The following is a 27,868-nucleotide window of genomic DNA, read 5'->3' on the forward strand; positions in this document are numbered from 1 at the left end:
GGACATATCGCTGTCCTGCTTGAGCGTTGAAGCAAGGGACTCTATAAACGCCCCCTTACGAATGAGGAATTGATGGCAATGATCAGGGAGTTGCCTAAGGGGAAAGGTCCCGGCCCAGATGGACTGACCTCTGAATCCTACTAGAATACAGCACCCTACTAGCACTGCACCTCCTAAAAGTGTGGGAAGAATCTCTTGAGAATGCGGTACTCCCTGAGTCGCTACGAGAAGCAAACCATTACTGTCCTCCTGAAGCCAAACAAACTAGCCATTGAATGTGGTTCTAACCGTCCCCTTTCATTGATGAATGTGGACTCAAAAATGTATGCTAAAACACTGGTGAACCACCTGCTTCCGTTGCTGCCTCACATGATTCATCCTGACCAGTCAGGTTTTATTCCAGGCAGGTTCACCTCACTCAGTATCCAGCGTTTATTCAACATACTTGCCAAGATGAACTGGACAGCTGAGGCGGTGGCAGTGACAATCGACCCCCAAAAGGCATTTGATATGGTTTCTTGAGAATACCTGTTCTTGGTACTCAAGGAAATGGGTCTGGGGAGTGAGATGCTCCAATATATTTGACTCCTGTACACTCTTCCCGTGGTCAGGATCTGTGTGAACTCTGGCCTTTCTGAACTAATTGTGTTTTGAAGGGGCATGTGTCAGGGCTGTCTTTTGTCTCCCATAAAGAGCCACGACATACGACTACATAGCCCCCCAGGAAATAATCTCTCTATACACAGACGATGTCCTATTATACATTAGAGACCCCCAGACGAACCTTGACCCACATGTTCGCAACATCATGCCGGTGGATGAATTCTCCGGCTTTGTGATAAACCGAACAAAGTCAGATCTTTCCTCTAACTAACTGCACGAGAGAACCTAAGGGTGAATATCTGTTACGATGGGCACCGGATAAAATTACATATCGAGGAGTAATAGTGACCAGAGACAAAACCGCTCTTCTACAGGAAAATTATCTGGCACAGGCACAACAGGTAGAAAGCAAATAAGCAAGGTGGAGGTTGCTTCCTATCACACTGGCTGGCAGGTTGGCCTTGGTAAAGATTATTCTCTTGCCCGACAATTATACACATTCGGTAATGAACCTATTTGGCCTGGTAAGCGTATCTTTGTTAAAGTGCAGGCCTCTCTGGTGCAATTCCTTTGGCATTCAGGTGGTGTCCGGAAAAAAATGGACAGACCTGGTGCTGCCTTATGAGAGGGGAGGTTTCATGGCACCGTATTTTTTAGGTCTATTGGCTGGCAGGCCAGGCGCAGTTTGCCACCTGCTGGTATAGGGGGGCGACTCTCAACCACCTCACGCTAGACTTGAGGAACTAGTGGCAGGGAAGGCGGACCTCAATGGAAGATGGTGGGATTTCAGGCACTGGCTGATATATTCCCTGAGGGCGAATTTCTCACACTCCCAGATTGGTCCCGGATTTCAGGGAACTCAGCACCGAGGTTGATGCAATACTATAGAGTCCAGACAGCAATAGAGGCATGGTGGGAGCACTATCCCTCTGAACCCTCAGGATGTTTGGAGCTATCACTAATTGCCAACTCTACTGGTTGTCGTAAATTGCTTTCTACACTGTATAAAATGGTGCTGGATAGGGGTCAACGTTCTACTCCCAGGGCGAAGTTCAAATGGGCCGACAATCTGGGTTTGCCGTTAACTGATTGTCAATGGGACACAATATGTCTCCATACCAAAAAGGTATCACTGAATGTTAGATTTAAACTTATGTAGTTCAAATTACTAAACGGAGCATACTACACACTTGACAGATTGTGTGCAATGTATCCTAATGACTCTCATGTATGTCCAAGGTGTAGCTTTCCAAAAGCTGACCGTATGCATATGTTTTGAAGTTGCATCAAATTGTCGCGTTTTTGGGATGAGGTTCTTGAGATTATGTCTGGAGTGATAGGCTCTCGGATGGAGCACTCGCCTGCAGGTGTATTGTTTGGGTTGTGGGGAGTAGTACCGAGGAACCGCCTATTATCTTTTGCAAATATGGGGTGTATGATAGCTAAACAATGTATAATCCTGAAATGGAAGGACAGGAGCCCGCCTACGTCCAGGGCATGGCTGAGTGATCTCACTTGGGCTCAGAACAGCAAGGAAACATACATGGGTTTGTCATCTCTGTACGTCCAGTCCCAAAACACATGGCTAGAATTTAGACTGTACTTGGCTAAACAAACCCTGAAATGAAGTACTGCCTTGCTGTATGATACTTCTTTAGAGGGGTTGTGTCCCAAACCTCACCAGTATCCCTCCCTATCCCCCTTGTCACGCTGTTGTAGTTTGCACTGATCATCCACAGAATGATGTAACAAGGTTATGTAATGTTTGTATCACGTTACATTTCTGGACATATGTTGATCATGTGGTGCTTTACTTGCCAAGCTTAAATAAAGTTCTAAAAAAAAAACAGATTCCGACACATAGATGCAATATTTCTTATGAAACCTAAGATATGACGCACTACTTTTGGGGCAACATTGACGGGTCCAGAGCATGGTGGACCCAACTGTTGGGCATCACAACATGTCATATATATTACACAGCCACGGTAGTGGCTGTGTACTTATGGTTATGTTGCTAATCCCATAGGAAGAGCACTTTTTGGGCGGCTTATAACATCGCTCCCCACTGGACGAATCATCACCAAACTTTGCAAAAATAAAGTATATGGCCCACTCTGAATTTTTTTGCAAAGTTTGGTGAGGTTTGGTCCAGGGGGGCAAAGTTATAGGGGGGTCCCAAAACTCCTGTTTTCCCATAGACATAATGGTAAAAAATGTTGCTCACGCCTACAGCCCAAACCGCTGGACGGATTTTCACCAAATTTGTGGCAGGAGCAGCGGCTTGGTCCCGAAAGCCTGCTTTTGTTAATTTGGTGTAAATCCGTCGAGTAGATTTTTTAAAGAATGACCGAAACGTAAGGCAAAAGTGATATCTATGTCAGCTCCGCGGATAGGACACGGATTGGCCAAGCATCTTGCGTCATGTCCGCGGACATGTGACATGCTCTCTGATTGGCTGGGGCGAAGCGTGAAGTCCGTCAGATTTTTGGAGACGCCCGCCATCTTGGATTCGCGTCCGGTGTCCGTGGACATCGCGGTAAAACATATAAAAAAACACAACATTGCACTCGTCAAACTTATCAAATAATCTTTGGGGAGCTGAGGGGTGATGAGGATGGGATGGAATATGGCTGCAAAAAGCAAAAAAACGTGTTAACTAAAAAACATCCGAACACGAAGAAAACAAGTAGCGATGTAGACCACGCTCACACATAGAAGAGTTCATGTGGTAAAGTGCACGCGCACAACTACTTCACCCGCTCTTGACCTATACCGCGCCAGTCAAAACACGCAGACACTTTCTTTTTCAAACTTGCACGCGCGCCTCATCCGAACAAGGACATGCGTTGGAGAAAACCTGCATGAGAGATGCATGAGGTGGGGCCTCCACTCATCCTGTGTGGGTGATGACCGCACACAGGAGTTAATGGAAAACACGTTGTAGGGAAGACCGTGCACACTCGCTGTAGAAAACACGTAGCTGCGAAGACTGCACACACGCGCTGTAGATGACGCGTAGCTGCAAAGACCATGCACATGCGTTGTAGAAAACATGTAGCTGAGAAGACTGCGCACACACGTTGAAGGAAGCACATAGAAGTGTATCTTTTTCAAACTCGCATGCGCGCTCTTAACAGATGAATCCAAGCACACGCGTTGAAGAAAAACATGCAGAAATGAGATGAATCCGAGCTCACACACGCCTCATCTGAACACGCACACGTGCTGTAGAAAATACGTCGCTGCGAAGACCACTCATACGCGTTGTAGAAAACACATAGCTGCGAAGACTGCACACACACGCTGTAGATAACACGCAGATGTGAAGACCACGCACACGCGCTGTAGATAACACATAGCTGAGAACACTGCGCACACGTGCTGAATGAAGCGCGTATCGGTGTATATTTTTCAAACTCGTACGCGCGCTGTTAACAGATGAATCCGGGGTCACACGCGCCTCATCCGCACACGCATTGAACAAAAACACGCAGAAATGATGACCGTGCACATGCATTAACAGAAAACACTTAACAGTGAAAACTGCGCACTCGCGCTGTGGAAAACACTTAGCTGCAAAGACCACGCACATGCGCTGTAGAAAACACGTAGCTGCAAAGACCACGCACATCCGTTGTGGAAAACACATAGCTGCGAAGACCGCGCACACATGTTGAAGGAAGCACGTAGCGGTGTAGACCACGCTCACGGGTAGAAGAGTTCACGTTGCAAAGTGCACGCGCATAGGAGATTTCACGCAGCAGAGAAGTCTGTGCACATGCGTTGGAAGAAACATGTATCAGTGAAGACCGCAGCAGAGTTAGTGACACGAGCAAACGAAAACCGCGCACGTGTGCAACTACTTCACCCGCTCTTGGTAAAGTTTCGCGCGATTCTGTCAAGAGGGGCAAAATTAGAGGAGGGGGTCCCAAAATGATGTAAAAGCTTATAAATGATGTGCCATTTGATGAATCTACACTTAATTTGGGAAACGGATAATACCTACAGATATAAATGATTTTGGAAGTTTGGTGGGATTTTGTCAAGAGGGGCAAAATTAGAGGGGGTCCTAAAATATTGTAAAGGCTTATTAATGTGGTGCCATTTGACAAATCTACACAAAGTTTTGCAAAAGATTATAGATATAAATGTTTTCGTAAAGTCTGAATGGATTTTGTCAATTGGGGGCGAGGTTATATGACGATTGTTTGTGCATATATTTGACACTTTTGAAAAAATAAAACATGGGTGGATTTCCAGCAAACTTGTGTAAGGAGCATTGAGAAGGACCTGAAATCATGGTTTTGCAAATGGGCCGGTGTTTTATTTTTTGACCAGTGTCATAATATAGGTACAAAAAATAGTGATATACCTTTGGTAGCCTGTAGCCATGGGCAGTGGCAACATTGTCCGGGTCATATAATAAGGTAATGATCTGGACAATTTGGCTACTGGCCATGACCATGAGGGACAAAACATGGGGGTAAAGTGGCCATGTCCTCCTGGGACTGGTTTTGTGGTAAAGTTATTCGAAATTGGTATAGATTTCAAAAGGAAGAAAAATGTGCTTGTGGTAATATGGTCATAGAGTTCTCTTTTTGCCTTCTGTAGGCTGCCATGGAAAGCGAAGAGGTGCTCTATATGGACCCCGCCTTCCCTTTCCATGGTGGCCATCTTGGTAAAGGATTTTCCTTCCTAAACTGGGACGCCGCAGGCGTCCTGGTGTGGGAAGAAAAATCTTTTTTTTAGCACCCCGGGTTCCCGCTCTGTGCACCTAGGGTGCTAATGGCCTTCATCCATTTAAAGCGACGTTATGGTTAAGTTGCACTAATAAAAACCTATGAAATTTAGTAAGAAAAACTTTGTTAAAGGGACATTATGGTTAAGTTGTGCTACTAAAAACCTATGAAATTCAGTAAAAAAACTTTGTTAAAGGGACGTTATGGTTCCAAGTAAAACCGAAAAACCCCTGAAATTCGCCAGTTATGGTAAGCTAAGCAACCATAACTCGCGCCACCACCGCACACTGCTAAGACTAACACCCAGGACATCAAAGATGACATCACAAATGTCATTGATGACATCACCGATGACATCACATGTGCATTTACTTTTCACGAAAAGTCTGTACAAGGGATTCTTATTATAATGTTTACAAAAAAGTGTCAAGGATCATTGGAATAAATATGAGCTAATTAGTGCATTAAGCAATGCATTGATGTAAATAGCATTCTATTATGAAGTTCTATCGAGTATACTAAGCTACTATTGTAGAAAAATAGGCATTGTGTGCAGCATACATGATGGAGGTCCAATATTCATTATCTTGCCATGTTGAATAGTGAAATGATAACTGCTTTCTTATTAGAGTTTTGCGTACTGTGAAACATGTAATAATTAGCTAATAAAACCCACTTACTACATAAGTGCATTATTACAGACAAAACACAAAGAGACAACAACACATACAAATATGAGTATATACAGGGAAAGTGAAGTAAGCAAAAAAGCAGCAATAGTAGCAGAAAGTGTTCATAACCTAACTGATTATCTTTATGCAGAGAAATGATTGCTGTCTTTCAAGCCTAAGCCTTCCACTATGTATATGTTTCTTATGATGTGACTGGGCCCTAAGGGAATTACTGTAAGAACATACTTGAAGGATAAATCTAAAAATATAGTACCTTTTACATGTTTAGTTCCTGACTGTTACTGAAGAAAACCTTGTGGCCTAGATATGTCCGTAAAGGAAAAAGGGGGTGCCAGACATGTGATGTCATCAGTGATGTCATCCATGACATTTGTGATGTCATCTTTGATGCCCTGGGTGTTAGTCTTAGCAGTGCACAGTGATGGCGTGAGTTATGGTTGCTTAGCTTACCATAACTGGCGAATTTCAGGGGGTTTTCGGTTTTACTTGGAACCATAATGTCCCTTTAACAAAGTTTGTTTTACCATATATCAGTAAAAATAACTTGCGCTACTAAAAACCTATGAAATTCACTAACAAAAACTTTGTTAACGGGGCGTTATGGTTCCAAGTAGAACCGAAAAACCCTTGAAATTCCCATATCTCTTCTCCTTTCTGGTCATGGCCAGTAGCCACATTGTGCAGATCATGACCTTATACCATGACCCCGACATTCTGCCCACTCCCCATGGCTACAGCATACCCCTCAGTCAGTAAAGGTATACCGCTATTTTTTTTTAACTACATTACAACACTTGTCAAATACAAAAACACTCCCACATCTCGTCACTTAACCAACCCTAATGATATTCTACACCTTTTTTGGATGACGTTCCTCTCCAGCGTAGCCAAAATCGCCCATAAGCACCTACGTGCCGTGACGCAGAACCTGAAAATGAACACACAGCGACGTACAACGTAACACGTCACATTTTGAAGTATAAAGTGGTTTTTAAAAGAAAACATTAACACTTTACGATTTGTAAAGTACTTTTATTTCACAATAAACTGTCCGAGACCATCGGACTATTCCCATGTTCAATCAAATAGTAACTTTGTTTCTTCAGTCGTCATCGAAAATGTTAATCGTGAGGCACACGTTGTTCTTTTCCCATACACAAAGTATTCGTTTTCGATAAAGCAAACGCTTCTGTCGCACAGTGAATTCCAAGACGTCGGCATGAACTTGGGTCTAGACCACCATAAAAGATGTTATGTTACTCCTAATGGCCACTGCTGCGAACGGACAAATGGGGCCTGCACGATCGTCCCACTTATGATTGGGGTTATGATGGTGATCTTACTCCAAAACCATTTAAGACATAGGTTGTGGGCCTTCCTTTAGGTGAGCTGCTCTCTGTACTAACCGAAAGGTAATATTCACTCACAACAACTAGAAGTGACTTGGTGTTGCTGCCAATACAACTATACAGCCATAGCTTACTTTAATTCCAGAAATAAGTTGCACTCAGTGCTTTGGCTCTGGCTATCTGCCTGACTCTGTTCTGTAGGTCTCTGCATGTGTTATGTTCTGACCTCTAGCACGCTCGATATGCTACCCTCTGTCCCTTGGTGATATATCATGCTCTCAATGAGTGCTGTGCTTGTGATGTGCTTGTGATGTGCCATTGTTCCTTAACACTGGTATTGTATCCTTGTTCTCTGGTGTTGGTGCTTTGTTCTCTAATATTCCTGATTTGCCATGCTCTTTTTTTTTTTCTAGTGGTCGTGGTTTGCCATTCTTCTCTAGCGATGGTGTTAGCCATTTCTTTTCTTGTGGTGGTGATAAAGCATCCACTCCCTAGTGCTGGTAATATTTCACACTGTTCTATATGTCGATATTCCATGCATATCAGCAAAGATTTGTACCAATGATATGTCATGCTTTGCTCTTAAGTGAGAGTATATGGTCTGGGCTCTAGCAAAGGTGATGTATCATGCCTGGGGTTGGATCACTCATTCTAGGTAGCTCTATTGAGGCACCTTGAGCGGGTCTTGGACACTTTGTCATGATGGCCATTACACCACATTTTTTGCAGAATTAGTTTATTTGGGTCAAGCACACTGCCCCAATACCCTAAAAAGCAATAATATATGTTCCCTTACTCCGCCCTCCCAAAAACAAAAATGCAGCAAAAAAACAGCGAAATAGCCATTCATCAAATGCAGTGAAGCAACCTGGTACTGCCTTGGGCATCTTGTAAGGCAGTAGGATTGTGTTCTCCCATGTATTCATTATCTTTGATATTCAAGTCTGCTTGCAGATTGCATCAGAATGTATTTGTTCATAGGGTCGAGCTTTGTGCATCGTCAAGTTTTGGTCCTCGATGGCCTCTTTTGCATGCATGGTGACGTTGACGCTGGTGTATCAATTATGCACACTGACCGTTATATCAGTTCTGTTTTTTTACACAATACTGCGTGCTTCAGAGCTACTAGCCTCAGTGACATTTCAATTACGTTTGTCTGAAATCCAATATTCCCCTAATATGTCCGGTACAACGAAGACAGGCACTCAGCGTTTTGCAGTAAAGCGCTATATAAACATAATACATACTAATAAATACAAGCAGTGTTCAGACTGTGGGGCAAAAATTTCTATAACAGACCCTCGCCGAGTCTGTCTGTGGTGCTTGGGGCCGGGTCACAAAGCCGCCAACTGTGGCTCATGTCAATCCATGACTGTCAAGGCCTTGTGGGAAAGGAAGGGAAAACTTGATGCAGGTAAGCCCTCTCCCAAATCCCCAGCCGTTACCCCATCTACAAGAAAATCATCCTCCGAATTGAGAGATAGTTTCTCCCATTGGAAAGCATCCTAAACACTGACGAAGTGCAAGGTCTAGTTCACGACACTCGTTCTCTTCTCATAAGAAGAGTGAAAAAACAACATCATAGATCCTCATCGTCGTCTTCCTCTCCTGAAAAAGTTTTGTTACCAAAAAAGAACTCGACTGGAGCAGAATTTTAAAATGCTTCAAGTTTTCCAGAGGCAAGTTCCTCTGAGTGCCCCTCTGCAGGAGTCTGAGAAAAGAAGCCACCTCTCAGCATCTAACAAGAACAGTAGGGAGTCACGTGTGTCTCCTTCTCGTGCGCTTGACGCACAAGAAAGAGCCTGTGCATGGCCCCTCGAATGAGTACCAATTTCGGTTGGGTGATATTGTATGTAAATATGTGCTCTGTAAAGCGCTTTGGATTAAGGCGCTATATAAATAACAAATCATTATCATTCATTTTAAGCCTTCTTCGAAGGTATCGAAACCTTAATGTTTATCGCCTGAACCTTCGAGGCATGTAATCTATCTACATCCATCAAAGCTTACTAAATTGTCAGCTCATTCATGGACTGCTTTGAGGAAGTCATCAAAGCCTTTGACACCTTCAACTTTGTTGGATCATTCAGTGCTCTCGAAGACTGCTACACCTATGGCTGATATATCTGTGTTTTAAATGCATTCCTCGACCTGATTTCTTGAGGCAAATGGGATCAATCTCTGATGAAGAGGAAGATCGGCCTCCTTTTGGGTATGAATATGGGACACCAAATGTCCCATAGGAGGTGATCTCTGAAGAAACCAAGATGCAAAATCTCATTGAAGCTCTAAAGGAGACCAGTAGCTGGTAAACATCACCAGGGACAGAGTCTGTTTACCCAGAGATGGCTGGTCAGGCTGATCCCTCATACAGAGCTGTAATTTGTAAAGTGGCTGAGTATCTGAGGTGGTCCAAACCTGCAGATGCTATGGAGACTGATGACCTCACTGATATTTTAGACAGAGGTCCAGTTAGTGAAGCTGTATTACCATGCAGCTTAAGAGTAAGGGTTATGGAACACTGACTAAAACCAGATTCTGTTCCACCAGTTAACAAATTGTTAGCAAAGAAATATAGAACTGCTTCTGTGGACCCTCCTTTTCTTTAACAGGCACCCTACACCATAGAGCCTGGTTGTTCAGTCAGCAACAGTTTCTTCAAAAGCTGCAGCTTACCCTTCTGCTCCAGCAGATAAGGATGAAAGAAGAATTTACTTTTTAGGAAAAAGAGTAATTAATGCTTGGAGCATGGCATTAAAATCTGCTAATGCTACCAGTGTCTTAGCAAAGAACACTCACACACTATGGAGTGTAGCTGCTCTTGCAGCAGAACACATTCCGAAGGGAGAAGAAAGAGAAGGTTTCCTAAGCATAATACAGGATGGAAAAGATGCCATGAGGCAATCTTTGCAGTCCAGCCTGCATACAATGGATTTAGCAAGCAGGTCCATGGCTGCCAGTACAGTGCTTAGACACATATCATGGCTCATAAAATCAGGATTTTCTGCAGTCGTCCAAGTACGCTTGCTTGATAAGTCATTTAACAAATATTCCCTGTTTGGTGAAAAGGCCGATAGTAGCCTGGAAAAACAGCAAGCGTCTCAGGCCTGCAGCGAAATCATTAGGGGCGGCAATCAGACCACCTCAACCTTCAAATCAATGATGGAGAGGACGGCCTTTTTGTTTTTATTCCTCTGTGTCTAGAGGAGGATGTCAATTCTCACAAAGGGGTCAAAGAAGAGCCTCTCGTGGATGTAGAGGTGTTCATGGTGGACTGGGAGTTTCCACTGCTGTATGAGTTTCCACCAGTCCCCATCATTCCTCATGTCATCGGGTGTTTGGGAAACAAAGATCCTGATTGCTCTGGATTGGGCCAGGAAAACGTGGTACCTAGACCTTCTGAAAATGGCCATCTTCCCTCCAATTTGTTTTCCCCAAACAGAAGACCTACTCATGCAGGAGGGAAGTCACATTCTTCACCTAGAGATCAGAACTCTCAATCTTCACGCCTGGTGTCTGAAAGGGTAAGATATAAGGATTGGGACCTTCTGGAAGACGTAATGGAAGTGTTGCTTTCGGCTAGGAGACCAGCAACTAAATCCCTGTAACGCTGTAGTTGGATTAAGTTTTGCAGCTGGTGCAGGGAAAAGCGACTAGATCCTTTCACATGTAAACTTCCACATGTTCTGTCTTTCTTGTTCAAAAGATCTCCAGATGAGGGGTCACACTTCAACGTACCAATTGTAGTACAATTTATGAAGGGCTTAACCAATTTGTTTCCGTCCACTCCTTTCACCGTGCCATCATGGGATTTAAATCTTGTGCTAAGAAGTCTTATGGGTGCTCCTTTTGAACCCTTACATTTGTGTCCTCTGAGGATGCTCACTTTGAAAATGGCCTTTCTAACAGATATCACATCTGCCCATAGGTTTCATTTAGCACAATGTATTGTACAGCCGTCTTTTTACCCTCCTCCTCATCTATCTAAAGAGGAGGAGAGACTACAACATCTAGACCCGAAAAGGGCACTAAGCTACTATATTACAAGGTCTGCAAGTATACGCCAAGATGATCAACTTTTCATTGGTTATGCTGGCCAAACACTAGGTATGGAAGTCACAAAACAAACAATCTCTAGATGGATTATAATGTGCATAATAGAGTGTTACTCGCCCGTATGTTTTAGGGTGTATTCCACTAGAGGGGTGGCTGTTACTTCAGCTCTGGAAAGAGGTGTGCTGTTGCGAGACATTTGTAGAGCGGCAATCTGGTCGTCCCTTCACACTTTTTACTGTATAGATTATTTTTCAGAAGAGGAAGCCAAATTTGGCAAGACTGTCCTCCATCATATTAACAAATAAGACATTCTTGGCACCCTCTGCCTAACTCATACTGCTTTAGGAGTCTATCAAAGATGAGGAATACGTGGGAGGACACAATCCATTTGAAGAACAAGTTACTTACCCGTGGTAACTTTCTTTCGACTGGATGTTCCTCCCACATATTCTTCATCGCCCACCCATCTATCCCCAGCCTGTCTAGAATTTCCGTGTCTTACATCTTCGTTTCTCGCAACGCCAAGATTGTCCCCTCCTATGACACTGCATGGAAGTTAAAGGAGGGAAAAACTAAGAACTGAGGTAATGGTCAGCGTGCGTGCTTCATATACCAGCGTTTATGTCATGAGGGATGCTACGGAGGCCATCGAGGTCCAAGACTCAATGCTGCACGAAACTACGAAAAACAAATTCCAAAGCAAGCTGCAAGCAGAATTGAATATCATAAATGAGGAATACGTGGGAGGAACATCCAGTCAAACGAATGTTACCACGGGTAAGTAACTTGTTCTTCTTTGTTGAGCTTGAGGGTTCATACTTATGTATGAGCCTTTGGGCACAGAGGTCCAGGAGTTAGTTTCATTAAGGTGAGGGTTTACCTTTGGGCATTGGTCTGTCCCTGGCATCAGGTAAACCTGCATTTTTAAGACAATGGTGCATAGCTCTGGGCTGCAGCAAGTCTTGGGGAGCTCACAGGAACCTAAACATGTTCTCTCTTTTTCTTTCCTTTTCCCTGTAGCTGCTGGAGTTTTCCCCCGAGTGGCTCGGACAGCTGTTGTTGTTTCCCAGCTGGGCTTACATTCCATCTCAGGGCACTTATGCAGAAAATGGAGGCTACTTGGAGATTTATGCTGTTCCAGTTCCTGTGAGCTCAAATAATTTACTTGCGACTCCTCAACTGGAACTTGAGGATCCTGGAGAACCCAGACCCATCACAGCCCTGTATCCTAAATCTGCCATCCAGCTTCTCTGTGACAGGTACGAACACAGACTTCAAAACAGCCACCCGAGAGGCTGCATAACAACTGGTGAGGGTTTGCATGCTCTTGGTGCCGTCAAGTAATCTGGCTCTTCCTCTGCCAGGTCGGTGAGCGTGAAGAAGCTGTTCACGGTGGTGGGAGAACTGTGCAGAGTCAGCTCCATTCTGTACATCAGGGACCATGCCATTTTCTTCCTATTTTTGAGGGATTTCACCTCTGATGCTAGTTTCCCAGTCCTGGTAAAGGTAAGTCATTTTCAACCTTCCCCTGTCTTAAACATTCCTGAAGCATTCTCAGTTCTTTCTCAACTCCCCAGTCAGGTTTTATGCTTGCATACCACAGCTTGGTGACTAGCGTGTCCAATGTTGATGTTTGCTCTTTTAATTTTATCACAAATAATTCTTTACATATTTATTTTTTGGATATTTATAAGCCGCTTATACAGCAAGACAGTCGGCCTCATCACAAGTTTGGCGGTATTCTGGCGGATTTCCCGCCGAACGCTATTTGCGCTAAGGCCACAATCCCTGGTGGAAAAGCCGCCAGATCACGAGTACGCGTGCACAGGGACATGGCGTTAACGCAAATAGCGTCTGGCATAGAAATTGGCCAGGAACCCGTAAATCCATTGCACTCTGCGCTACCGCCGGAACGAGAAATAAAGTGGCAGCCATTTTGGAAATCACAATCTGCCGAATTTTACAACTCCTGTGAGGACTGAAAAATTTCTGAGGAGCACACCAGGGGCAAGTCAGCCCTGGACAGGGTCAGGAAAACTAAATTCAATGAACAGGAGCTGGCCATACTTATGGAGGAGGGTGTGATCCACCAGGAAGAGCTATGCGGTGCACTGCAGTGCAAGACAAATGGGCAGGGTTGAGCGCAGATCTGGCGGGAAATCATCCAGAGGGTGTTTGTAGTGGGGCACGGGTCAGAGTACGTGGCTTACTCGCCCAGCACAGGAGTACAAGCATGGGGACTGGAGGAGGGCCTACACCACCACCCGAGCTCACACCCTGGGAGGAATAGATGACGACACTCATTGAAATGGGCACCATAGAGGGAGTCGGAGGAGCGGAGGCTGGCACCGGTACCCAGCAGGCTGCAGGTGAGCCCCCCCTAAAAATGCATGAACCTGTAAGGGCCACACATGCAGACCCTGAGTGAATGAATGTGCGTGAGGCACCGCAGACACCCATAAATGACCCCTTTTACCACAGTACCATAGCGCCCCCTAGACTCCCCTGTACGTGCACTGCATCAATACAAGGGCCAGGGGACAGACATCCATGGCCATGGCACAGCTACGTGACGTGTGAGTGTGCATGAAGAAAAAAAACAGCAACATGGCCGCCGTGCATCCCCAGCAGGCATCTGAAGATGTCACGCAAACATGTCCGTGCAGTGTCCCTCCACAGTGACACGTTCCACCAATCACAACATGGGGAGTGAACAAAATGCATGATTGACACTGTGTACAAACCCACTTGAAGGTATGATAGGCATGATACTTATCTAGGCTGCCCTGAAATCATACCACACCCTATGTATCCCAAAGGGACACAGCGATCACCACAGGTCGACGATGACGGTGAGGAGGCTACAACATCACAGCACCCGAGGCAGTGCGCTTCTACCAGCACCACCAGCCCGCAAAGGGGCCGGCTGGAAACGACGCCGGACCCATCCCACGTCACCACACCGCAGCCCAACCAGACGGGTGCAGCACCCACAAGGCCACAGGGGGACAGCGCCTCATTCACCACAAGCCACCATACAAACACTGGATGTTGAGGGAGTCACCAGTAGGTCTGAGCCTGATGAGGGACAGACAGCAACAGCTGCACGACAACCTGAACTGTTGACCTCACCCAGCCGCAGTGACACACAAGGAATGGCCACACCTCAGGGAAGCCCAGAGCCAATTGCAAAGGATGCACACACCCCACATGTGTGTGGTGCGTCGTGTCCGCACACCATAGCCAGACGTGGATACACCGTCCTATGGTACCCCAGAGGATAGGCACTTGGACCGCAGCAGCCCCATCCAAGGTGGCAACATGTCCCCCTACAGCCCCCTTCCAGGCAGCGCATAGCTGTCAGCCCGGTCCCCGTCGCACCCGAAGTACCACTCATCACGGGAGCTGCCGTGATGGGGCATCTGGATGTTATTGAGGCCAAACAGGCGAACATCGAGTCCATGGCCACAGAGCACAGCCGCCACATCAAGGCCATCAGCCGTGCCATACTGGATGCCACTAAGTCCATGGCCTGAGACAATGCGCAGACCCAGAAAGTGGTGGAGGGATGCACCGCGGCCCTGACAGGTTTCGGGCAAAGGGTACGGGAGTTGTGCGAGATACTATCTGCGCATGCAGAGCAGACAAGGGAATCAAACCATCCTCTCTGCCAGCAGCTGCAGGTCACCGGAGCTATCCCATCGACCTCTACTACGCCCACAGAGGGATCCCTGGATCCGTCACCTAGGCGCCGTTCAATGCGCAACCTGAGAGCCCGCTCACCAGAGGGGCCCGGACTTGGAAAGCGCCCGCGACCATCATAGATTTACATGGCACAGCTTTTGCAGGCCCTGGGAACATGCACCTACCTGCACTGTTTTGGGGAGTTCACTGGGGGAAGGGGGGATTGTGTGCTGGGGAGTTCACTGGGGGGTAAGGGGGATTGTGTGCTGGGGAGTTCACTGGCCGGGAAGCGGGATTGTCAAACATTTAATAAATCACGTTCAAAATTCATACAAAGCATGGACATGCATGATTGTGATCATGTTCTCTTTAATGTAAAAGTGATATGTGTTACATGTACCCATCTACCGTATCTGAGACAATTATCAATCAAGCCCTGTCTGTCCAACCTCTCCTCCCCTACCCCATCCCTGTGTACACGTGCACCAGCTTCGGGCACATCATCATCTTGACTTCCATCCCCAGGTGGCTGCACATCGGCATCGAGGGGCAGTGGCACATTCCTGCAACAGCAAATGTTGTGCAGCATGGCACATGTTAGGACGAGTTTGCAGATTTTTCAAGGTGCATGTCAATGCCCCACTCGTACAGTATAGGCACCAATAGCGTGCCTTCAGCAGTTCAAATGCCCTCTCAACGCCGATATGTGTACCTCCATGGGCAATGTTGTATGCCCGCTCAGCTTGAGTGTGTGGATGACGCACAGGGGTCATGAGCCATGTGTACTGGGGACATCATGAATCACCTGCAGGGAAGGGAATGCAGGTATGAGGACAAGGTTGGTTCAGTGGGTGCACAAGGCTCAGTAATCAGTGACATTGGCAGCAGAATCAAGTTTGTGTTGAAGAGGTCATGCTATCTCATTGCTATGTTGACATGCACACTGCGTCTTGCAGGACATGCATGGTCTGAGGTCGACATGCAGTTGCGGTTCGATTTATGTGTGTGTCTGCATGTGTATCACACTCATGTGGTACATGTGCACTACTTGTCATATGGTCACTTCCATTGTGGTCTGGGCTGTGCAAGGGCCAACTTCGGATCGATGGACTACTTATTGCTAGCACCATACCTGTGTCTAGATGTATCAGGTCTGTCCCTTGTCGCTGGATGAGGGGACCCTTGTATCTGCATGTGCATATGACATGTTGTTCGGTCATGTGTCACTGGCATTTTGGGTGGTGTTGCGTTTGCCGATTGTCACTATTATGTACACTTATCCAGGCATGTGATTGGCCAATCAGGGCTCATTGTTTCAGGGATGTACATTGTCGTGTATCGAGCAACTTGTGTGTTGTGTTGTTGTGGATGTGCCTACTTTCGGGCACCATTGCCATGACTGTCGGTAGGCCAGGGTGCTGATGTCTGTGGTGTGTCAGGGTGGGGAGCAACACTGCGACACACACAGGATGCATTGTGGTAGTTGGGCTTCCATTCTGACTGTGCTCCCACATGTCTTTGCCATACAGACTGGCTGTGTTCTGATGTGTTCCACATGTCCAAGGGTTCTTGTGCAAGGGACATGCATGGCAAAGTTGCAGTGCTAGTACTGTTTGTCTTCTGATGGCAATCATGGATTTCACTGTGTTTCTCCACCCCTACATCAGATGTAATTTGACATGCATTTCAGGCTTCATTTGTACTCACCCAGCATCCATGTGTTGAGGCCTCGGTGCCTTTACATGTACGCTGGCAGGGTACCATTAGGCAGGATCATGGAGTCGTGGTTGTATCCTGGATAGCGGGCACAGCAGTGGCTGAGGGTTAGGTCAGGTCTACATGTCATGTGCACATTCATGGAATGTCAATTCTTACGGTTTCTGTACGCCGCATCATGTACCCTGGGTGCTACTAATGCTACATGTGTTCAGTCCACGGCTGCTATGACGTTCATGACTTGTCCAATTGTATGGCACTGGCCCTTCAGCTGGTTCACCTGCGCATTTGTGGCTGCCAATGCAATGTGCTTATTGACATGGAGCACTGAAGGTGGACTGGGCCATGGCATGCATCATGGCAATGGTGTGTTGGTAGCTGCTAGTCACAAGGTATTGTAGTACGGACACAAGCTTCATGAGCGGGGGCACTGCAGTGCTGATATCCATACGGCTGCCTATGTCAGCCTGGATTGTGTCCAGCAACTGTGTGATGGTTGCCATGTCCAGCCTATACTCGGTCACCAACTGCCCATCAGTCAGGGCCCAGGTTGTTGGCCTGACCCTGGGGATGGCTGCTGGTGATACTCTCCTCCTCCTCCTCCTCATCTTCACCGCTCCCTGTGCTCCCAGGGCCGTGGCCTGGTTGGCTGGCCTCTGTAGCTCCAGGCGCAGCAGGTAGATGTACACGTGAAGGCTACCAGCTTCAAATGGCAGCATGGTGTTTGGAAGTGTGTTTTGGGTATGGGTAGGTCCTTTGTAGGCCTCTGATTGGCATTGGTTCCACCTGGGCACATTTTGCAGTCTCCTGTGTTCTTTTACCTCCAGCATTTGGCTAAGGGTATTTTCAGCAGATTTTCCGCCGGTTTTCTGGCGCTAAATACGCCTACGCCGGACTTGTGATGGCTCAGTAATAGCGCAAATGGATGCCGCCGCTATTACAGCCGGCGCTATTATAGCCGGCTGTGCTACAGCCGGCTGTAATTGCGCCGGCTGGATTTGTACTTGTGATCCGGTGGAGCAGTATTGGCGGCGCCAACACCGTTACCGCTGGATTTAAGGGTTACCGCCAAACTCATGATGAGGCCCAGTGTATCAAAGTGCCACAAGGCAAAATGGAAGAGAAGGGAACAAATATACATTGAAGAATTGACACTGAATAAAAAGAAACAAACAGTCCTAGCTATGTGACATTCAGAGCGTGCAAGTGCAGTGAAGAGAAAGGAAAAAGAAAGGGGTATGGGATGGGGTAAGTGCTATTAAGGTCTCCCGGGGGGAGGGGAGTGCCAGAGGTGCCTGCTGGAAGGCAATAGTTAAGTGCATGGGCAGAGATGTTCCAGGCGACGGGGTTGCAGGTCTACCGCCCAAGGTAAGTGCAGGGTGAATGCAAACAAGCCAATTGTGGGCCCAGAGGGAAGAGCAGTGGGGAAATTCTGGTGGTGATTAGGCAGGGAGGCCAGGATCCTGTTGGACTCTTGAGGGATGAAGGCACCAATCTCAGCGACCGGGGGTTGGGGGGGTGGTTAGCATGGAAGGCGGAGAGGGAAGGAGGAGGAGAAGAGGAAGGTCTTGAGTTGTTTGCGGAACTTGAGGTGGTCTGCTTCCAGGCTAGAGAAGGAGGCTGTTCCATAGGAGGGAGCCAGCTGAAGAGAGGGATCTACCCCCAGTACCATACTTGGAGAAGCATTTGACCAGCAGAGAGTTGGAGCGAGACGGATCAAAGTCATCTGGAAGGAGAGTATTTAATAAGAGAAAGCTGAAGGTATTGTGGTCCCAGGACCCAGACAGCCATATGGATGATGCACAGGGTCTTGATCTTTGCAGGGAGCAGGAGGCAGTGGAGAGATTTTAGGGCTGGAGGGATACGGTCGTGGGCTTGAGGCCAAGGTTAAGTCTCGCAGCCTTATTCTGAATTAGTTGGGCAGGGCAGAGTGAAGAAAGAGGCAGGTTGAGGAAGACACTGTTAAAGTAATTCAGCCTGGAGAGGACCAGACCTCTAGAGACATTGAGCTTCTGGGGGGAAGGTGAGGAAAGGGAGAATGCCTCTAAGGAGGTAAAGTTGGAAGTGGGGCTTCTTGGCAAGATCCAAGATTTGAGGGATGAAGGAGAGAGTGGATTCAAAGATGCCCCCAAGGTTTCTGACTTAAGTGGAAGGAGAGGGAGATGTGAACCCATAGAGGGCAGCCAGAGTGCAGGAGGGAAATACGAAACAGGTGTCCTAATAGGAAGAATCTCTGTTTTACTGGCATTAAGAAAGCGATAATTGGAGGTGCACCAAGACTGAATACCAGTCAGACAGTTAGGGATGATGGAGAAGGAAGAAGAGGGCAGCCTGAAGAAGAGTTGTGTGTCATCTGCATAACACTGGAAATGAGGAGAGAAGGCAGAGATTAGGTGTGCAAGAGGTGCAAGGTAGATGTTGAAAAGCCAGGGCAAGAGGATGGAGCTCTGGGAAATACCACATGTACAGAGAGAGTGGTGCTGGAGGAGATAGAGGCCAGGAGCACCTGGGTAGGGTGATCAGTGAGGAAGGAGGTCAACCAATCCAGTCCTCGGTCTGAGATACTGAGGTTATCATGGAGCCGCTTTGTGAGAATAGAGTGGTTGAGAGAGGAAGGGAAAGAGCCAGAGGCTAAGGAGTGGTTCAGAAGTCAGCTAGAGCCGGAGCGAGGGAGGAGATGTTATCCCTGATGGTTCTGTAAGAGCAGGGCGAGACCTGTTTGGATGAGACCTTCATAGAATGGACTACTTTAGATACCTTAGCCGTTGTGATGGGTGCGAAGGAGGGGAACATTGGTGGAGGTGGTTGATAAGCCAAGGAAGGCAGGGTGCTAGGGGCAGGAGTGGAGGGAGGAAAGAGAGAAGTCAGCATGTCCTGAGTTTTGGAGATAAAATGGGTGGCCAGCGCAGTGCAGATGGCATCAGAAGGGAGAGGCGAGGAGAAGACTGCAGATGGATTGGCTAGTTCCTTGCAGATTTTGAAGAATTCAGCCGTGTTGTTAGAGGCTCCTGAGATAGCGGACTGGATGTGGGCCCTCTTTTTGGAGCAGATAGAAAAACGATATTACCTTTTGGAGTAAGCGGCAGGCCAGTTTGTCAGAGTATTAGCATGAGTTCTTGCATTTCAGATCGGCGTCATACCAGGTGTTACGCTTGGAGGCAGGTTTCAGACGTATCCTCAGGACAGGGGCGACAATGTCAAGAGAGTTAGGGATTTAGGGACAACAAGATGAAGATTGGCGAGGACAGAGTCAGTGTGGTAGTCAAGAGGAGGGGACGGAGGGAGGAGGGATGAAGGTGAAGACAAACGCAGCAACTGACACTCGTTTGATCGGTTGAATGACTACAAAAGAGGCTGGCATTGGTGGTGGAGGCTCAGTCAGGCAGCCGAGAAGTCCCAGATGAGAAGAGAGAGTGGTCAGACCAGGTGAGGGGGGTAGTGAGAAGGTTGGAGAAAGGGAGTTCAGCAGGGATGAAGGCATCAAGAGTATGTCTGGCAGAACGGGTAGGTCTGGAAGGGAGAATAGTGACAGAGAGAGGTACAGAGATCACGGAAGAGTGTAGAGGCAGGGACAGTAGAGTCAGTAGATATTGTAATGAACCCAGGGAATTTCTCCCCTCTCCCATGGGGGGGGGCATCCCCTTTGGGAATATGAAGGTGAGCCCACTTAGTTTAACAACCCCTAGGGGACAGACCAAGCGGCATCTAACTGGAGGTCACCTCCTGTTAGAGGAAAGGCAACCCCTGAACAGGGATAGGAGTTACCCTCCCTTGTCTCATGAAGCAAATACCTTTGTTGACTTTATGGGGATTGCAAGAGACAGCTGTGGGAATGTCCCTAGAGAAGTGGCTGGTGTGGTTTCTGACCCTCTACTGTAGCCATCAATGCGTTAAGCTCAGGACCGATGGATTGGGCCATCTTGTTGCAGGGAGGAACATAAAGTTCCTGTGAGACTGACACAGAGGGGGAGAGAGAGGGATAGAGGCGCGAGCCGGCCTAGAAACGCAGAGGGGGGGAAAGTCCCCCTTCGAGGGAGAGCTAGGAAGCAGCACCACACAGACGGCATGTAGAGTGGAGGAGCGTGCCAGGCAGCAAACAGAGAGTTGCTGCCTTCTACGAGGCCAGGAGCCGGAGAAGTGTGGGTCTGCCGAACGAAGATGAGATGCCTGAGACATGGTCGACTGGCGACCCCTGGAACCAAAGCTAAAGTTCTGTCAAGATCCGACGGAAAACACTGACTCAAGCAACGAGGAAGACCGGAGTAAACTGGAGTGGAGGTTCTGCATCGGTTGAGGAGACCGCCTGTCCAGAGGAACGCTGCGCAGAAAACAAGGTACTAGTGCAAACATGGAACCAGGAGGAGGGCGTAGAGGACTGCAAACTTCCTCAAGACTGGGCAAGAAACCAGAGACGCTAGGAAGGAATGAGAAGCCTGATATTCTGAGAGCGAGAAAACAAATGCCACAATAATGGGTGAGAAACCAGATAACCCAAGAAGGGGTGGGAAGCACACTAGCCTAAGATGGGGAGAGAAACTTGATGCCCCAAGAGGGGGTGAAAAACCTGATAGTCCGAGAAGGGGTGAGAAACCCGATATCCGAAGACCGGGTCAAGACACAAGATATCCCCAGGCGGGTTGAAAGGCAAGACAGCCCAAGGCGGGGTGGGAGAAGCAGGACCGCAAGGAAAGGTGTGAGCAACAACCTTACAGGCGGGGAGAAGGAAGAAATATACCATGGTGGCGTGACAGATCTCATTATTTACGAGCCGACCCACGAAGCCAGAGACTGTTACCACAGCAGGAGAGGAAAACAAAGCGACATTGGGCAAACCTGAACTTGGAACAGTCTCACTGGGCAAATGGCATGGGAGAATCTACAGAGATATTTGGGTTGAGGCTCAGAAGCCAGCCACATGATTCTAGAACTGGTGGTTGGAGTGATGGCAGTTTGAGAGGGCAGATGCTGCCCAGGAAATCCTGTTGGAATATACGAAGCGAGAAAGAGATAAATGTATGCTCAAATTGGAAGATGCATACAAGACAGCTTCAAGACATTACAGTGATATTCCTAGTGAAGAAAATATGTTGGCCTTGTCCCATGCTAAAGATGCATTAGATTCCGAACTTCACCTGAAGGCAGAGACATATCTATTTTATTCAAGACACGCATTCTGGGAATGGGGTGAGAAGTCGAGAGCATTATTGGTGAATCGTTTAAAACTTAAGGAGAGTAATAGGCAAGTGTTCTTAGTTGTTGATGAAGAGGGTGATATTTTGATGAAAAAATGAAGTGATTTGTGAAGAAAATATTACGCTTCTCTATATAGAGATGATGGACTTGTATCTGAAGAGGAGGCTAATAACTGTCTTTACTTGATAGATATGCCGAGTTTAGGAGAACAAGATAGGTTGGATCTCGATGCAGAGATTACAGTTCAGGAAGTTGAAGATTCTATTGTAAATTCAGCAAGTGGCAAGTGCCCTATGCCTGATGGGTTCCCAATAGAATTTTACAAGACTTTTTGTCAAGTCTTGGCTTCTTTTCTTGCACAACTATATTTGGAAATTATACATACTGAGGCAGTTGCTGAATCTATGAACACAGTGTTAACCAGGGTTATTCCAAAACCTGGTAAAAATGTATCGCTGTGTGAAAACTATCGACTTATCTAACTCTTAAATGTTGATGAGAAGCCTTTAGTGAAAGTATTTGCCAGAAGACTGAATGGTTTCATTCCTAAAATAGTTAATAAAAACCAGACGGGGTTTATTTATGGTAGGAATAGTTTTGATAATTTGCGTGAATTGCTTGACGTTATCTACCTCAAGAGACACTCTATTGATGTTTATGCAGCTATCAGTATACATGCCGAGAAGACTTTTGGTAGAGTGAGTTGGTTCTTCATCCACCAAGTCTTGCGTAAACTTAACTGTGGACCATGTGTCCTCAAACTCTTTGGAGCTCTTTATGGCGGTGCAAGAGCAGCCATAACTGTTCATGTGGATATATTTCAGACTTTTTCCAAATCCATAAAGGGACTTGTCAGGCCTGTCCTCTGTCCTGTTCCGTTATTTACCTTGTTTATTGAGCCTCTAGCAGTTATGTTGAGGAATAATCCAGATGTTAGGGGCATCCCATTCGGGGGACTATATTTCGAAAGGTCCTTTATATGCAGATTACCTTTTGGTGTTGATCTCCAATCCTGCGTTCTCTTGATAGGAACTCTTACTATCACTACAGCGATTTGGAAATGTCTCTATAAGGTGAATATCTCAAAGACCTTAGTTTTTCCAATTTCTCTTTTGTGCTATAGAGGACTATTTAATATAGATCAGGAGGAATGGACTGACTTAGGTTTTCTGTTTCCATGATGGCAGGGATGTGGAATCTCTCTTGGTCAAGAACATTCAGCTGAAACTTACCCTACTTCCTAAATTGTTATATATTTTAAATATGCTTCCGCTACCACTCGCGAACAAACTACTTTTGAATATTAATAAATCGCTGAATAGATGTTTGTGGAGGGAGAATGGTCGTGCACGAATTTCCGAAGGATGTTCTTCAAAGTTCAGCGCATTTATGTGGCTTTGGCTATCCTGATATAAGGAGAATTCATTCTGCATTTACATTATGCACCTGGCATTGCTGCATTATGCCTGACCTAATAGACTGTGCAGGTTGGATTAACATTGAGAGAGAAACTGTCTCACCTATGCCAATAGAAGTTCTATTTGCGGAAAAAAGGCTGCTGGCCAAATTGACACCCCATTTATAAAACATGTGATAAAAGAATGGAAGAATTGTAATGTGACTCGAGGTGAAAAATATTTACTCTGTGCAGACTCTAGTTTGTGGAAAAATCCGGCTGTGCAACAGGATAATTGTGATTTGTCATGGATTTTTAGGCAAAAAGCAGACATTTGGACGATTGGGCAGGTTCATGATGGTCAGAACATCCATGATTTTGAATTCTTACGTTTTAAATATAAGCTAAAGGCAGGAGAGATTTGACACTATAATGTACTGAAGGATCTCTTTACTAATATTCTATCACCAATAAATGCTACAGTGCATGCCTCACTTTTGATCCTGCACTTATCTAAAACCATGCCTCTATCAGCTTCCACATTATATAAACTTATTACGCCTCAAGAATTTACACTGGCGTCACATTGTGGTAGAAATAATTGTAATGTAGACGTGGGCTGTTTGTTGTCGGACATTGAGTGGAATCGCATTTGTGCACGACCAGTTAAATATAAGATTGATTTGGAGTTAGAATATACACAGCAGCGGAATTAACCACTACTTGTACTGGTCTCTGTGGAATTGTAGAAGTGATTCCGGCAGCACCCTCCATATGTTATGGTTATGTAGACAGAAAAAATTGTTTTTTAATGGAATTTTCCAGAGAATTGATTTGGTGTTATGTATATCCCTTCCAAGAGAGCCGATGTTGGCGTATTGGGCCGACTTGCCTCTGATACTGGGTTATTCAGTGGAAAGCTTTTTTGGCCATACAGAGCATTATTGGTTGCCAAAAGAGACATCCTGAAATTCTGGAAAAGAGATACTGCCCCTTGTGTTGATGATTGGCTGATGAGTTTGTCACTTCTCTCTAAAAGGGAGAAAGTAACTTTTCATGGTAAATATCAACATCATTGTTATGAGAGCAGCTGGGGTGTGTTTAATGACCTTTTATTCTTAACTGTTTACAATTGTGCCTTAAGGTTTACTTGGTTTGACTCCTCATTAACCTCTATGTGCGATGGATGGTTTTAGTATTTGTTTTCCTTTTTCTCTATTGTTCTTCACCCCTGCCCCCATTGCCCCACCCTTTTTTGATATTTCTTTTACGTTACAACTATGATAGCCAAATTAAGTTAGTATCTATTCTACAATATGCACATACAAATGCTTGTCCTATATTATTTGTTCATGAACCTTTACAAATAATAAAAAATAATTTGGAAAATAAAGAAACCAGCCACCACTTCATACGTCCAGTAGAATGCACTGATCAGACCTGGTTTGGTTGAATTTGTGTTTTTCCTTTATGCTAATGGTAGGGACAGGATTCAGCATAGGTTAGGCCTTGGACAGTGACCCATTCTGTGTTGATCAGACAGCGTGAAGGGCAGTTTATTTTCTCTATAGAGTTGGGTAAAAGCCTCCTTCGATATAGGGCTAGTATAGGCCTTACTTTCTTTATTGCATAAAGCTGTATGTATGAAATGACCTCTTGTCTTGTCTCACATATGCTTTTTTACTCCTGGGCCTCCAAGATCTATATAACCGGAGGAACAGTTCTGAGGTGTGTACCTGTAAGATCTCCGTAACATCTGCACCACTACTACGTCCTCCATGATTCTACTCCCTACTGTTGACTACTACTCTTTTTTCTCCTATTACTCCCTCCTCCATTCCCCTACTCCCTCCTCCCACAACGACTACTCCCTCCACACTATTCATTCCTCATCGACTCTTGAAGGCACGCCCCTAAACGCTCACACCGGATACACTACAACCCGCAAAAGAATAAAATGGGCATGAGGTTCTTGCAAGGATAACAAGTTTTAATTATACAAAATATAGCTGTGCCAGCAAAGAACTCTGCTTGCTAGGAATGTTCTGAGCAAAAAGGGTGCAAGCAAAAGCTTAAAAGGGGAAACAGCGTCATTCATATATACAGTAAATACCCACGCAGCTGGTTGGTGCGACCTGATACATGGTCCAGCCGCCGTCCGTCCATCTTCCATCACGTGGGGTCTGCTGGGCTCATCGTCTCCAGGGAACCAAGGCCAAAAGAGCAATTAGCTACATTTGAGAAATAGTGCTCATTATACTTTGATTTGATTTATACCGTGCTTCACTGACCTTGAGGCTTAAGAGCGCCGACATACAATTACAAAACAAATAAATGTCTTAATAAAGTAAACACAAAATCAAAAATACATAAACGATTAAAAATGCCCACATGAAAAAAAATGACAACTAAATATGTTATACAACAATATCCTTGAGAGAAAGACGGGTCAGTTCAGAACAATTCTTAACTTAGTAGAGGAATTGGTGTCCAGATGTATCATTCTATTCAAAAACAATGGTAGAGTACTATGTCCACATCCAATAACAATGCAGTCAGTATTATCAGTGGAACACCAGTTGTTTAACTGTATCCTCTGAAGGACTTTCAGGTCTTTAGTTCTAACACAGTTGGGGCCCACTCTCCGGTTGAGCCACGATAGAATTGTGTTCTTAAGTGCCTCCCTGGATTCAAATTGCCTAGGCTTATCAACATTTTAATGATAAGATTTCTAGGGTCCAAAACAAGGCTCCTTATATTACGATCCGTGACTTTGGCCTTTGTTGATTTTCTTTGGCGAATATCCTTGGACATTAAGTAGACCAGGGATAGAGCTGGTTTAGCAGGGCTCAGGGTATTCTCCACCAACGCTTTAGTCCCTACGTCCAGACTAAGGTAGACTAACTTAGCATGCAGTGATCCTTCTTTAAGGAGAGCCTCACTACAGTCCGCTTGACAGCCTTGATGGAGCCCTCTCTGAGAAAGGGGGGTTTCAGAGGACTTGTACGGTCTTTTATGCGGGTGGGAGATAGGCATAGTGGAGCTAATAGAGGTCACACAGGCTTGAAAATCCTCGATGTTAGTACAAGCAGCAAGGTCCCGCTGCATACATTCTTTAAACAGCAGCCACTTTTCTGGGGTCTTGGGGGCACACATCCTGCTGGCATTACTGTCCATGGCCATAATAACGAGCATGGCGGTCTGGGAAGTACGGTACCTGTAAGCATGCCGGTACCGTACTTCCTGGACTGCCATACTACGGGCTCTGCTCGCGGGAACCGTTTCACCCGCCAGGTTTTTCCTGGCGGCTGCAACGTCACCCACAAGCAGAGCACGTCGGATGCACCGGCACATACAGAATTGTGCCGGTGCATCAGGTGTCCCCGCCCCCATTCTAGCCCTATGGGGCAGAATGCAGATGAGGAGGCCCTTGATTCCGGCAACAGAAAATGGGCATTTACCAGGTCCGCCAACTCGGCATGACCCGGTTCTTGCCCATTCATGGGTGCTGGAAAAAATGCAACTCCGGCGGCGCTGTGCCGTTTTTAACGGCACGGCTACCGCCAGAGTTGTAATGAGGGCCCATATCCCTTTTACTTGCCCTGTCCAGCATATTGTTTGATAGAGCTGACATAGCCTGGACTCCTAAAGGTAAGGAGCTCATTGATTTATTAGGCTCCTTAAATGCTAGTACCCCAGATATACCCCCATGGGCCACATATTGATCCAACACCATTACTGGTTGATACGTATCATTGGGGGGAGGAAGACTGACGTCACTCTTGCAGGCTTTATTACTGAGTAAGCGATTGGTAAGCAAGAGACTTTCTTTTTGGAGCTTTTTGCCTTCTTAAGGCATTGAGTGCTAGGACTTCTGCTATACGACTGCCACTTCTAAATCGGGTGGACGTTTTTTAAATTTGGTCCAAGCCCTGACAGAGTTTTTGACTAGATCCTCCTCTGGACAACATGTCCCCCTGTAGTGTTTTTTAAAGATGGTATAACTCTTATTGCATTGCTGTTAGATCATGCTTTCTGCTGCACATTTGAGTGCTTAAGGGTGCAAATTGCTCTCATATTCAAATGGAGTTATAAACATAAATATAAGAAAACGTTATTTTGGAGTTTGCCATCGCTTAGTTTTTTTTGGTACTGGGTGGCCTTGTACAAATTTGATTAACGTAATTTAGTGACAGAAACTTGTTAAGAAAATACAGACACGTCAATGGTATATTCTTTTCTGTTGTATTTAAGACTGTTGAAATAATATCGATAGTACTGCCCTTCTCTCAGTAATGACTGAGCTGAAACAGGCCTTGCATGCAGGTCAATCCGATTCCACTGGGAGTAGTATACCGACTAATCGGACCCAACAAAGGTCTTGCTTGTCAAATGTCTTGCTGCTTCCTGTGATGGCCTCACTATGTGCTGCTCTGG

The 27,868-nt window shown here is 46.0% G+C and overlaps 1 protein-coding gene across 1 annotated transcript in view; it reads left to right on the forward strand.

Annotated features, from left to right (window-relative positions):
• Positions 1 to 27,868, forward strand: part of CTC1 (CST telomere replication complex component 1) — a 1,003,059-nt gene that overhangs the window by 192,957 nt on the left and 782,234 nt on the right. The window contains exons 4-5 of the mRNA XM_069646446.1: positions 12,463 to 12,701; positions 12,807 to 12,948. Of these exons, the coding sequence (XP_069502547.1) occupies positions 12,463 to 12,701; positions 12,807 to 12,948 (381 nt within the window). The remainder of the gene's footprint in view (positions 1 to 12,462; positions 12,702 to 12,806; positions 12,949 to 27,868) is intronic.

This window comes from Ambystoma mexicanum, chromosome 1p (genome assembly GCF_040938575.1).
Source record: "Ambystoma mexicanum isolate Mex_15411 chromosome 1p, UKY_AmexF1_1, whole genome shotgun sequence".
In the NCBI taxonomy this organism is placed as follows: domain Eukaryota; kingdom Metazoa; phylum Chordata; class Amphibia; order Caudata; family Ambystomatidae; genus Ambystoma; species Ambystoma mexicanum.